At 39.4% G+C, this 13,450-nt stretch overlaps 1 protein-coding gene across 1 annotated transcript in view; it reads left to right on the forward strand.

The window, feature by feature from the left end:
• The window catches only part of ttn.2 (titin, tandem duplicate 2), a 160,670-nt gene that overhangs the window by 89,467 nt on the left and 57,753 nt on the right, over positions 1-13,450 (forward strand). The window contains exons 140-172 of the mRNA XM_073845071.1: positions 21-317; positions 415-601; positions 692-807; positions 885-1,184; positions 1,446-1,745; positions 1,841-1,946; positions 2,227-2,423; positions 2,908-3,219; positions 3,319-3,597; positions 3,715-4,014; positions 4,107-4,409; positions 4,528-5,055; positions 5,141-5,443; positions 5,537-5,836; positions 5,956-6,252; positions 6,349-6,633; positions 6,737-7,030; positions 7,123-7,422; positions 7,513-7,821; positions 8,313-8,512; positions 8,622-9,051; positions 9,143-9,451; positions 9,541-9,722; positions 9,809-9,938; positions 10,021-10,320; positions 10,418-10,735; positions 10,823-11,119; positions 11,217-11,516; positions 11,980-12,294; positions 12,378-12,526; positions 12,681-12,831; positions 12,929-13,210; positions 13,290-13,450. The exon at positions 13,290-13,450 is cut by the window's right edge and continues 142 nt beyond it. Coding sequence (XP_073701172.1) covers positions 21-317; positions 415-601; positions 692-807; positions 885-1,184; positions 1,446-1,745; positions 1,841-1,946; positions 2,227-2,423; positions 2,908-3,219; positions 3,319-3,597; positions 3,715-4,014; positions 4,107-4,409; positions 4,528-5,055; positions 5,141-5,443; positions 5,537-5,836; positions 5,956-6,252; positions 6,349-6,633; positions 6,737-7,030; positions 7,123-7,422; positions 7,513-7,821; positions 8,313-8,512; positions 8,622-9,051; positions 9,143-9,451; positions 9,541-9,722; positions 9,809-9,938; positions 10,021-10,320; positions 10,418-10,735; positions 10,823-11,119; positions 11,217-11,516; positions 11,980-12,294; positions 12,378-12,526; positions 12,681-12,831; positions 12,929-13,210; positions 13,290-13,450 — 8,837 coding nt within the window. The remainder of the gene's footprint in view (positions 1-20; positions 318-414; positions 602-691; positions 808-884; positions 1,185-1,445; positions 1,746-1,840; positions 1,947-2,226; positions 2,424-2,907; positions 3,220-3,318; positions 3,598-3,714; positions 4,015-4,106; positions 4,410-4,527; positions 5,056-5,140; positions 5,444-5,536; positions 5,837-5,955; positions 6,253-6,348; positions 6,634-6,736; positions 7,031-7,122; positions 7,423-7,512; positions 7,822-8,312; positions 8,513-8,621; positions 9,052-9,142; positions 9,452-9,540; positions 9,723-9,808; positions 9,939-10,020; positions 10,321-10,417; positions 10,736-10,822; positions 11,120-11,216; positions 11,517-11,979; positions 12,295-12,377; positions 12,527-12,680; positions 12,832-12,928; positions 13,211-13,289) is intronic.

The following is a 13,450-nucleotide window of genomic DNA, read 5'->3' on the forward strand; positions in this document are numbered from 1 at the left end:
TCTTTGCTAACTCCATATAGATAAACCTGGTCCTCCAGCTGCCTTTGATATCTCTGAAATCACAAGTGAGTCCTGCTTGCTGGCCTGGAATCCTCCAAGAGATGATGGTGGCTCAAAGGTTACAAACTATATTATTGAGAGGAAGGCTGTAGACAGTGAAATCTGGTACAAGTTGTCCTCCACTGTGAAGCAGACCACCTACAGAGCCACCAAACTCATGGCTTTCAAAGATTATATCTTTAGGGTCTATGCTGAAAATCAGTTTGGAATTGGTGCCCCAGCAGAACATGCCCCAATAACTGCCAGATACCCCTTCGGTATGTTATTTAATGCTGTTTTAACAATTCAAACACATTTTTGCCTAACATTTTGCCTGCATTAGAAATCATTATATATATGTTCATAATATCCTAGATACTCCTGGTCCTCCATACAAACTGGAGGCATCTGATATCACAAAGGATGCAGTAACTCTGTCTTGGTATGAGCCTGATGAAGATGGTGGAAGTCCTATTACTGGATACTGGGTTGAGAGATATGAGCCTGATCACGACAAATGGATCCGATGCAACAAGCTGCCTGTCAGGGACACAAACTTTAGGTATGTAAGGATGTGAATTAGCACTAGTGTGCCATTGTTTTGTCGTAAAGTTTTTTTTTTAACATATCTAAAATACAAATTTGTCTACAGGGTAAAAGGACTGCCCACAAGAAAGAAGTATAAGTTCCGTGTTTTGGCAGAGAATCTTGCTGGACCTGGCAAACCAAGCAAAGAGACAGACCAGATTTTGATTAAAGATCCAATCGGTAGGATTAACGTTTGATAAATTAACATTTATATTTAATTTGGAAAGAGCATATTATATGAAACATGATTTTTTCAGATCCCCCATGGGCTCCTGGTAAGCCCACTGTTAAGGATGTGGCCAAAACATCTGCCTTCCTGCAATGGACAAAACCAGAACATGACGGTGGTGCAAAGATCGAGTCTTACATCGTTGAGCTCCTCAAGAGCGGAACTGACGAGTGGGTTCGTGTAGCTGATGGTATCCCCTCTCTTGAGTACTTCCTGAGAGGATTGATGGAGAAGCAAGAGTACTCATTTCGTGTCAGAGCTGTCAATGCGGCAGGCGAGAGTGAACCTAGTGAACCAAGTGATCCAGTGCTCTGCAAGGAGAGACTCAGTAAGTCACACTATTTAAAAAAATTAAACTCTGTCATTATATATTCATCCTCATGTTGTTCCAAAACAATATTACTTTTTTTCTTCAGTAGAAGAAAAAAAATAATAAATTCTGAATAACGTAGTGAGTCGCATATTTCCATCCATGCAATTGCAATAAATAGGGAGCAAGTAAAGATAGACTTTAACTGCTTTAACATTTAAATGTTAAAGAGAATCATTTTGTACACAGCATTTCCTAATGGTGATCCTCCTCTTTTAGATCCTCCATCACCCCCAAGATGGCTTGAAGTAGTTTCTAGCACCAGAAACAGTGCTGATTTGAAATGGACAGCACCTGAGAGAGATGGTGGCTCTCCAATCACAAACTACATTATTGAGAAGAGAGATGTCAGACGCAAGGGATGGCAGGCTGTGGACACCACTGTGAAAGAGCTGACTTACACCGTCAGCCCACTGAACGAGGGGTCTCTTTATGTATTCCGTGTTGCTGCTGAGAATGCTGTTGGACCCAGTGATTTTTGTGAACTTGCAGACTCTGTTCTCGCCAAGGATACTTTCAGTGCGTACTTAGTCATTCTTATTGCTTGTTTCTTCCTTTTGATTGTTTGATATTTCGTATTAAATTTGTCTCTCATCTGCTTCTCTTTTTCACAGGTACCCCTGGACCTCCATATAATCTGACCATTACTGATGTCTCCAAGACTCATGTTGACCTCAAATGGGAAGCACCTAAGAATGATGGTGGAAGACCTGTCTTGAGGTACTTGCATATGGACTTTGTAGCAGCTGATGAAATGTGGAGCCAGGCAGCATTATTTTAGTATTATTATTTTTATTTAGCTTTTATTTTAATATTTTTGTATATAGTGTAATTTTAAGTTTTAGTAATTGTATTATTTGGTAAGTTTACTAATGTACTGCTAATTTGTTTACTTTAGATTTAGTTGTAGTAATTTTAGTATTATATATAATATTTGTTTTTTTATTTCAGCATTAAGTTCATCCAATGTAGCATTAATTGGATAATATCTCTTTTCTAGATACGTCATTGAGAAGAAGGAGAAACTTGGAACCCGTTGGGTGAAATCAGGAAAGACTTCTGGTCCTGACTGCCATTACAGAGTGACTGATGTTATTGAGGGCACTGAAGTGCAGTTCCAAGTCTCTGCTGAGAACGAGGCTGGAGTTGGTCACCCAAGTGAACCCACGGATATTGTGGTCATTGAGGACCCAACAGGTATGTTAAATTTATTTATTTATTTGATAGAGATTTAATCTACTATTTTTAATTATTCATGTTTTGTTTGAGGTCTAGGAGATTCAATATTATTTCAACATTTTGAATAAACATGATGTAGCATTGAAGATTGTATTAGGATTATGCTTTGTGACTTTTCTTATTTTTTTTTAGGAGAACTTAAAAACATGCTTCAAATACTGAAATATTACTGCACAAGTGCATATCTAGTATGTGATTCAACATAGTTTTATCTTCAATAATTTTCACCCAGTTGGTTTGATTAGGTCTGAGGAACATATTAGGATATTGTAAACAATAAGCTAAATTTGCATTTATTGTCATTATTCTTAAATATATACTATTAGATATAAATAATAATGTTGTCTCTAGGATCTCCGAGATTAAGAAAAAAAGATAGAACATAAATGTTAAATATCTGATTATGGAACCAACATAATGGAACCATTGTTTATTTTGACAGGCCCACCATCACCACCTCAGGAACTGCACATCACTGAGGCAGCCAGAGATCATATTTGTATTGCTTGGAAGGCACCAGAAAAGAATGGAGGAAGTCCCATTGTTGGTTACCATATTGAGCTCTGTGAGGCTGGAACCGAAAAGTGGATGAGAGTCAACTCTCGTCCTGTCAAAGAGCTAAAATACAGGGCAGGGGAAGAAGAGGGCATTGTTCCTGAGAAGCAGTATACCTTCAGAGTCCGTGCTGTCAATTCTGTTGGCGCCAGTGATCCCTCTGACATTTCTGAGAACGTATATGCCAAAGATTCTGACTGTAAGCTATTTTTTGTCGTTTTTGTAAAACTATAAAGTATCATTTGTTGCCATTTTAATTTAAGGTTAACTGATTGCCCTATGACTTGCATCATTGCAGGCTGCCCAACCATTGACTTCCAGACCAAGGACCTTGTTGTTGTTGAAGGTGAAAAGATGCACCTCCCAATTCCATTCAGGGCTGTGCCATCACCCAAGATTACATGGCACAAAGATGGAAATGAGCTGAAGGCTGATGACAGAACTTTCTTAAGAGCTGAATACACATCATGCCATCTGGAAATTCCAAGCTGCTTACATGCCGACGCTGGCCAGTACAAAGTTACCTTGGAGAACAGCAATGGTTCAACAAGTGGAACAATCAATGTTAAAGTTATAGGTATGTTTTTGAGTTCTACATTATTGGTATATTTCAGCTTTTAACAACTGATGCAAACTTTTATATTTAAACTAATGCCCTTGCTTTGGTTTTATTGTGCTTTTTTACAAATGTTAGGTCTTCCTGGACCATGTAAAGAAATTGTTGCTAGTGAGATTACCAAGAGCACCTGCAAGGTGTCCTGGGATCCTCCAGACTATGATGGTGGTAGCCCTGTTCTCCACTATGTGCTACAACGCAGAGAAGCAGGCAGGAGAACCTACGTCAATGTCATGTCTGGAGAAAACAAAGTTAGCTGGCCGGTTAAGGATCTCATTCAAAATGGAGAGTATTACTTCCGTGTCAGAGCTGTCAACAAGATTGGTGGTGGTGAATTCATTGAGCTTCGCAACCCTGTTATTGCTGAAGATCAGAAGCGTAAGTAATAGCATTTATTGAAAACATTTGGATGTAACTTTCATTTTGCATAAAATTGTTAACCTGTTTAACCGTTTGTTATTCAAATACAGAACGTCCTGACCCACCAGTTGATTTGGAAACACACAACCCAACTTCTGAGAGTGTGACCCTTACTTGGAAGCCTCCCATGTATGATGGTGGAAGCAAAATTATGGGTTACATTCTTGAGAAGATGATGAAAGGAGAAGAGAACTTCCAGAGATGCAATGACTTCCTTGTGCCTGTGCTGTCCTATACTGTTAAGGGTTTGACACAAGATAAACAATATCAATTCCGTGTACGTGCTGAAAATGCAGCTGGTGTCAGTGATCCTTCACGCAGCACACCTTTGATCAAAGCCACAGATGCAGTTGGTATGAACGTAATCTTTCGTTATTTGTCAGATCATACGTTTTTATCAGATGTAAAGTCCCTCTAAAGCAAGCTATTGGTACTGTATATGTAAGTGATTTTTTGATTTTCTCCTCACAGATCGTCCAAAGGTATTCCTTAGTGGTAGTCTACAGTCTGGCTTGACTGTGAAACGAGGTGAGGAGATCCGATTGGATGCCAATATCTCTGGATTCCCTTACCCCCAAATTACATGGATGAGGAACAATACAAGCATTTGGCCAGAGCCACTGAAGAAGAGACCAGAAAGGCCCATTAAGAAGAAGAAGGAGAAAGAAAAAGAAAAGGAGGAAAAGAAGGAGGCTGATGCAGAAAAGAAAGAGGCAGATGCAGAAAAGAAGGAGGAAGACAAAGAGGTAAAGAAGGAGAAAGACAAGGAAAAGAAGGAGGAAAAGGAGAAGGAAAAGGAAAAGGAGGTGGAGGAACCTGAGGAGCCTGAAGAAGCATACCACCCAAGCTTAAATGAACGTCTTACCATCGAATCTAAGAGGAAGGGTGAATCCTACATTATTGTAAAAGATACTATCAGGGGTGATCATGGTCTTTTCACCATAAAAGTGGAAAATGATCATGGTGTTGCCTCTGCCTCCTGTGAAGTTAATGTCCTTGGTGAGTATAAACTTTTCAAGAAACATGTAAATCTTGAATTTAAAAAAAGAGAATGGAATGTTAATTTTTACAATTTCTTTTTCAGATACTCCTGGACCTCCAGTCAATTTCAAATTTGAAGATGTGAAGAAGAATTCAATCCTCTGTAAGTGGGATCCTCCTCTGGATGATGGTGGTAGTGAAATCCTTAACTACATTTTGGAGCAAAAAGATAACTCGAAGTTGGAGCTTGGATGGATTACTGTAACATCAATCCTTAGAGGCTGTAAATTCCTAGTTCCAAAACTTATTGAGGGCAAAGAGTACCTTTTCCGTGTCACTGCAGAGAATAAATATGGTCCTGGAACTCCATGCTTCTCCAAACCTGTCATTGCAAAGAATCCATTCGGTATTCAGATTTTTCAAAGTTTGTTTTAAAACATAATTTGCGTTGTTGTGTTTCACAGCTAATTTAACAGTTCAATTTGCCTTGTCAATTCAGATCCTCCAGATGCACCGGAGAAACCTGAAATTACAGATTCCACGGCCAGCAGTATGGTTGTCACCTGGACAGAACCCAATGACAATGGCAGCCCCATTGAGGGATACTGGGTGGAAAAACGAGAAGTTAACAGCACACACTGGGCGAGAGTCAATCGCACCATGGTTCCTGATCTGGAAATAAATGTAGAGGGCCTTTTGGAGGGTCTGACATATATTTTCAGAGTCTGTGCAGAAAATGTAGCAGGACCTGGAAAGTTCAGCCCCCCGTCAGAGCCTAAAACAGCACAGGCACCAATCAGTAAGTTTGTTGTTTTAGAATTGACCATATAAACCAAGAACAAATAAGAAACAAATGTAATATCAAATCAATATCAATTTAAAGTGCAATACTTACTATATAAAAATTATTTATTTCAGGACCCCCAGGCCCACCAACTCCAAGAATTGTAGACACCTCAGACTATTCAATTGATGTTGAATGGGATCCTCCTACAGACAATGGTGGTGCAGACATCTTTGGTTATCATGTTGACAAAGTTGTTGCTGGGACCAAGGACTGGTCACGAGCCACAGAGAGACCATGGAAGACCAACGCATTTACAGTGTATGGTGTTAGAGAAGGAGCTAAGTATATAGTCCGTGTTGTGGCAGTCAATTGTGCTGGTGAAGGAGAACCTGGTATTACGGATGCAGTAATTGTGAGAAACCCTGCAGGTATAACCATAAAACTTACGCTAATTACCATTAATTTATTAAAGGTTAATTCTAATATAAACAGCTAAATATGTATCCATTTCTTTGTCAAAACAGAGGTTCCAGTCATCGAGCTTGATATCTCAGTTAAAAATGGTGTTGTCGTTAGAGCTGGAGAGATGCTGAGAATTCCTGCACATGTGACTGGTAGACCTTTCCCATCTTTGAAGTGGACAAAGGATGATGGTCCATTAGAAAAAGATCGTATGGAGGTGGAAGAAGCTGGAAAGGACAGCACTGTTGTCATCAAAACTACAAAGAGAAGTGATCACGGCAAATACCAAATCCAAGCAGCAAATCCAAGTGGTATTAAGTCTGCATGGACCAGGGTTGAAGTAATGGGTAAGAGTTTTTTAAATTGTCATTTGGATTTTAAAATGTATACAGTCTTTTTTATTACAGGATGCATAACATATATTTCCCCATATTTAAAATCTCTTCTCAGATGTTCCTGGACCAGTTCTTGACCTGAAACCTGTTGTGGTTACCAGAAAGCTAATGATGTTGAATTGGTCAGATCCTGACGATGATGGTGGCAGTGATTTGACAGGTTTTATCATTGAAAGGAGAGAACCAAAGATGCACACTTGGAGACAACCTATTGAGACTGCTTCATCCAAATGTGAGATTGTAGGTATTATTGAGGGACAGGAATACATTTTCCGTGTTGTGGCTAAGAACAAGTATGGATGTGGACCTCCAGTCGATCTTGGACCTATCCGTGCTGTGGATCCTCAAGGTAAGCTTTACATACACAATGCTTTACTCCCACAATAGCACTCGATATTACTGTTCCTATGTATTTATTGTCATATGTTTATTAAATGTCAGGTCCACCAACTTCTCCTGAAAAGTTCCACTATACAGAGAGGACCAAGTCCTCAGTTACTATTGAATGGAGGCCACCCCGTAATGATGGTGGTAGTCCAATCCTTGGCTACATCATTGAGAAAAAGCGACAAGATCAACCAGCCTTCCAGCGTGTCAATCCAGAGTTGATCACTGCTCAAATTTTGACAGTTGAAGACCTTGACGAGTTGCATATGTACGAGTTCCGTGCAAAGGCTGTCAATGCATTTGGTGAAAGTGAACCTTCAATTACTATGACTGTTGTCATTCAGGATGATGAAGGTTTGTCTATTCTAGTTTAGCATCACTGTTCTTCACCAAGTTTTATGCCTTTTGATGACACATATTCCATCTGTCTTTTGATGATTATAGTGGCTCCAAGTCTGCATATGTTGAAGCACTTCAAGGGCGATTTGATCCAAGTTAGGAAAAACGAACCTATCGAGATGCCCGCTGAGGTCACAGGCCTGCCAATGCCGAAGATTGAATGGCTGAAGGATGATGTTGTTATTGAAAAGCCAACTGAGAAACTCCTGATAGAAACCAAAGAGATGGATAGGGTGACATCACATACAAAACTCTCCATCCCTGGTGTTACTCGATTGGACAAGGGCACATACACAGTTACTGCCACAAATCGTTTGGGATCTCTCAGTCATTCCATCACAGTGGAAGTGTTGGGTAAGTTATCCTGTACTAGACAAATATTGGACCGTTTTAGATGACAAAATATCAGACCAAGTGGCACCTGCAAACAAATCATGCTAGAGCATTTCTCAGCTAACTCCAATTTTCCTAGCCCTTTTGCTACTGCTTTTATGCAACTCATGATGAGGTGTTTTTAGATTGGAGTTAAGTTCTCACAATTTTCAAGTTTTCGCAGATGTAGTTCATCACACATTAACTATGAAAATTCTCCACTAATGTTGGACAACTTCAAAGTGCCAATACTTTTGTCTTTTTTGAGTTTTATATCTTTTATGTTCAACACAACAAACCAAACATGTTTTTTGTGTGGAATGTTTCCATTGTACTGTCTTTCTATAAAACATATTTGACTTGATATTTTGTTATGTGATTCAATGACATGTAGTAAGTCATGGCTTAAGTGTGCAATGTGTTTGAATATTTGGAATATATCTAATAATTTATGATCATCTCTTTTTTCAAAGATCGTCCGACACCACCCAGAAACATTGCTGTTTCAAATATCAAAGCTGAGTTTTGCAAACTTACCTGGGATGCCCCATTGGATCTTGGTGGCAGTGAGCTTACCAACTACATTGTTGAGATGAAAGACCTTAATGGTGAAGAACCTGAAAAGGCAGAGTGGGTACAGGTTACTAACTCCATTATCGAGAAACATTTTGGGGTAAGCAAAACAATTATTTTAAAGCAGTTGTATCGGTAGTCATTCAAATTGTTTCAAAAAGAATATTGTTTATACAAGGACAATATAAAATGTTCATGTTTTTTTGCAGGCATGGAACCTGGTAACTGGTGGAAACTATAAATTTAGAGTCAAAGCTCAGAATAAATATGGAATAAGTGAGGCCTGTGAAACAGAGGAGGTTCAGATTAAGGATCCTTCTGCTCTGCCTGGCCCACCTGAGAAGGTCACTATTGCTGAGCGTTCTAAAACACATATGGTACTGACATGGGAACCACCTAGGGACTCTGGTGGTTCTATGATTACTGGCTACTGGCTTGAGAAGCGTGAAAAGGGCACTACCTATTGGTCTCGTGTGAATAAGATCCTAGTGTCAAAACGTGGCATGAAAGGCTGGGAATACCAGGTTACCCGTCTCATCGAGGGAACAGAGTATGAATTCCGTGCAATGGCTTGTAATTCTGCTGGTATTGGACCACCAAGTGCCGTCTCCGAGTCTGCCGTTGCTGATGATCCCTTGAGTAAGATCATACCTTAAGTGCATTTATGTTTTTAATAGATTCTTATGCATGTTGTTTTTAACATATTTCATGTTTGCTTGTGTGTGTACAGCTCCACCTAGCATGCCAGCAGCTCCTGAGATTGCTGACAAAACCAAGCATAGTGTCACCCTTGCATGGACCCCACCAGCTAAAGATGGTGGCCGCCCCATCAAAGGTTACATCATTGAGATCCAGGATGAAGGCACTTCTGAGTGGGCCAGGATCAATGATGCTGAAAATCTGCATCCTTCTACTGTGTTCACCGTTCCAAACCTCCCAGAACTGAAGAAATACAGATTCAGAATCATTGCAGTCAATGAAATTGGCGAGTCAGAGCCAAGCCCCAGAACCACTGAAGTTCGCATAGAGGACATTCAAAGTAAAGTCTCTCGTTTTTTTACTGAAATACAAATTAACATCCTCCAGAGTCATTTTTGCATTATCTTATGCATTCTCCTCATTTCACAGCTGCACCAAAGATCTTCATGGATATCAGTGCTCATGACCTGCTATGTATCCGTGCTGGAACTCCATTTAAGATTCCAGCTACCATCACAGGACGTCCTGTTCCTAAAGTTACATGGGAGTTTGATGGCAAAGCAAAGACAGAAAAGAAGGATCGTCTCCATGTTGTACCAGTGGATTCACAGGTAACATCCTTCTCAAATTTTAAACATGAATAATTATTATTTTCTTCTTTGTAAGACTGGTATTGACTAATTATTTTTGTGATTAGGTTGAATCTACTGACACTACCTCAGTAGTTTCAGTTCCTGTGAGTTTGAGAAGCCATTCTGGCAGGTACACAATTACAGCAAAGAACAAATCAGGACAGAAGCATGTCAACGTCAGAGTAAATGTGCTTGGTGAGCTTTCTACATACTCATATATACTGTATATCATATAACAAATTAACGTTGTAAATTAACGTAAATAATGTTTTTCCAGATGTTCCTGGAGCACCAAAAGAGCTCAAAGTTACTGATGTCACTAAAAACACAATGAGACTTATTTGGAAACTGCCAGATAATGATGGTGGTGAGAGAATCAAGAGTTATTTCATTGAAAAGAAGGCTGTGAATGGAAAGGCTTGGACAGTTGCCAACCCTACTTGTGCCAGCATGGCCTTTGTTGTGTCCAACCTCCTTGAGGGACAGGACTACTTGTTCCGTGTTCGTGCTGAAAATCGTCTTGGCTTTGGACCATTCACAGAGACCACAGAACCTGTTAGGGCAAGGGATCCTATCTGTAAGTTGGTTACCCTAATTTTTTTAAAAAGCAATAAACATGCCTGTAATTTTTTTTTTTAATTAATAAACTTTTTCTATTTTCTTTCAATGTAAAGATCCTCCTGATCCTCCTACCAAGGTGAAAATTAACCTTGTTACAAAGAACACAGTGACCTTGTCATGGGTGCCTCCCAAGAACGATGGTGGAGCACCAGTGAAGCATTATATCATTGAGAGGTTGAGCTGGGATACCAGTGGTCCACAGAAAGAGACTTGGAAACAGTGTAACAAGAGAGATGTTGAAGAAACAACCTTTGTTGTTGAAGACCTCAAGGAAGGTGGCGAGTATGAGTTCCGTGTTAAAGCTGTGAATGAAGCTGGCGCAAGTAGACCCTCTGTCACTGCCGGACCAGTTGTCATTAAGGACCAGACATGTGAGTACAAGATCTTGTCATTTCTTTGAATCTCTTGAAATATGCCAGTTAGTTATATTTGCTAATGTTTCTTTTAAATATTTTTAGGTGCTCCAAGTATTGATCTCAGAGAGGCTTTAGAAGGCGCAGAAGGATATGATGTCAACATTGTTGCCAGGATTCAAGGCTGTCCATTTCCATCTCTTGTCTGGCACAAGGCTCCACAGGACAAGCCTGATGACAAAGCACCTGTAACGTATGACAAACATGTCAATAAACTTGTTTCTGACGAGAAATGCACCCTTTTAATTCAGCAGTCAAAGAGAGATGACAGCGCCATATACACTCTCACAGCCACCAACAGTTTGGGCTCAGCCACTAAGAGCATCAAGCTTAGCATTTTGGGTAAGTCTTTGTACTTCATTTTATTTTCATGTAATTTTGAATGATTCATCCACTTGAAAGGTAAAAAATGAATAAAATCATGTTCTTGTGTCCTTAGGTCGTCCTGGTGTACCTGTAGGACCAATTAAGATTGGAGAGATTTTCGCTGAAAGGATTGGCCTCTCCTGGAATCCACCATTAGATGATGGTGGTTCCAAGATTACAAACTATGTCGTTGAAAAGCGTGAGGAAAACAGAAAAACATGGGTCCATGTCTCTAGTGATCCGAAGGAATGCCAATACACAGTACAAAGGCTAACAGAGGGCCATGAGTATGAGTTCCGTGTTATGGCTCAGAATAAATATGGAGTTGGACCACCTTTGTACAGTGAACCTGAGAAAGCACGAAACCTTTTCAGTAAGTTTAATTCACAGAATCTCCAAATCCGGGGGTTTTCAAACTGTTTGATGCCCATGACCTCCAAATATGATGATCCCCTAGTGAGGGACCACCTTGCTACTATGTGTATATATTTTTATTATATTGTGAGAGAAAAATATGTTAAGAATAACAATATAATATGCATTATGTATTGTATGTTATTATCTAGTGAACGTCTATTCATTGTTAGAATAAAATTATATAAATAAACCTTCACAAAAAGAAACCGATTTGGCTTTTATGTATTACTGTTAAAAACTACTAAAGACTAGAATAAAACAATAATAATCTCAAACTCTAAAATTGTGTATATTGTGTATAAATTGTGTATAATTGTACATATTAAATATCTTATTCAAAAAGGGGTCCCTGCAAAAAGTAATGCAGTATTGTTGCAATTCAATCTAATACTCATTTTGCTCCACTCTTCCCCTAACAGCTGTGCCTGGCCAATGTGAAAAGCCAACAGTCACAGATGTTTCAGTTGAATCTATGACCGTTAACTGGGATGAGCCAGAATATGATGGTGGCTCTCCAGTTACTGGCTACTGGCTAGAGCGTAAGGAAACTACAGGCAAGCGCTGGACAAGAGTGAATCGTGAACCTATCAGAATCAGGACTCTTGGAGTTTCCCATATTGTAACAGGCCTCTTGGAGGGTGCTGTCTACCAGTTCCGCGTTCTTGCAATTAATGCAGCTGGAAGCGGCCCACCAAGTCTCCCTTCTGATCCTGTTGCATGTAGAGACCCCATAGGTAAGTTAATGATTTTCTTACTTTGGAGTTGGTTTACTTTTCAAAAGTCATGTATATTTAATGTTTATATTATTTCTTAACAGCACCCCCAGGACCTCCAACACCAAAAGTAACAGACTGTACCAAGTCAACTGTTGATCTTGAATGGATTCCTCCACTTATTGATGGTGGATCTAAGATCACAGGATATTTTGTTGAGTACAAAGAAGAAGGACAAGAGGAATGGGAGAAGGTATGTGTGTGTGTGTGTGTGTGTGTGTGTGTCTGTCTATCTATCTATCTATCTATCTATCTATATATATATATATATATATATATATATAAATATAAATATAAATATAAATATATATATATATATATATATAATTTTTTTTTTCTCTAATTAGGTTAAAGACAAAGAAATCAGAGGCACCAAGTTTGTTGTTCCTGGACTCAAAGAGCTTGGACTCTACAGATTTAGAGTGAGAGCTGTAAATTCTGCAGGTGTGGGAGAACCTGGTGAAGTTTCTGATGTGATTGAAGTCAAGGACAGGACAAGTACGCATTAGTTCTCATTTTAGATTTCTCTTTTCTTTTGATATCTGTTTTCACATTCATTTATGTTACTTTGTATTTAATTTGCCATATATTTTAGTTCCCCCTGAGGTAGACCTGGATGCAACTGTCAAGGAAAAGATTGTTGTTCATGCTGGTGGGGTAATCCGCATCCTGGCCTATGTGTCAGGAAAGCCTGCTCCAGAGATTATTTGGAATAGAGACGATGCTGATTTGCCAAAGGAGGCTGCAGTTGAGACCACCTCTATAAGTTCAGCTTTGGTTATCAAAAATTGCAGGAGACAACACCAAGGCATATATACATTGACTGCTAAGAATGCAGGTGGAGAGAGGAGGAAAGCAATCATTGTTGAAGTACTGGGTAAGTGCTTTTTTTTCTTTGAGTCTGAATTCGAAAATTATTTCAGTGAAGTAACACTACTTGTTTTATTTCTGCACAGATGTCCCTGGCCCTGTGGGTTTGCCCTTCTCTGGTGAGAATCTCACAAATGACTCTTGTAAGTTGACATGGTACTCTCCTGAAGATGATGGTGGCTCAGCTATCACCAACTATATAATTGAGAAGAGAGAAGCTGACCGCAGAGGCTGGACTTCAGTGACA

The sequence above is a fragment of the Garra rufa genome, chromosome 8 (assembly GCF_049309525.1).
Source record: "Garra rufa chromosome 8, GarRuf1.0, whole genome shotgun sequence".
Lineage (NCBI taxonomy): Eukaryota > Metazoa > Chordata > Actinopteri > Cypriniformes > Cyprinidae > Garra > Garra rufa.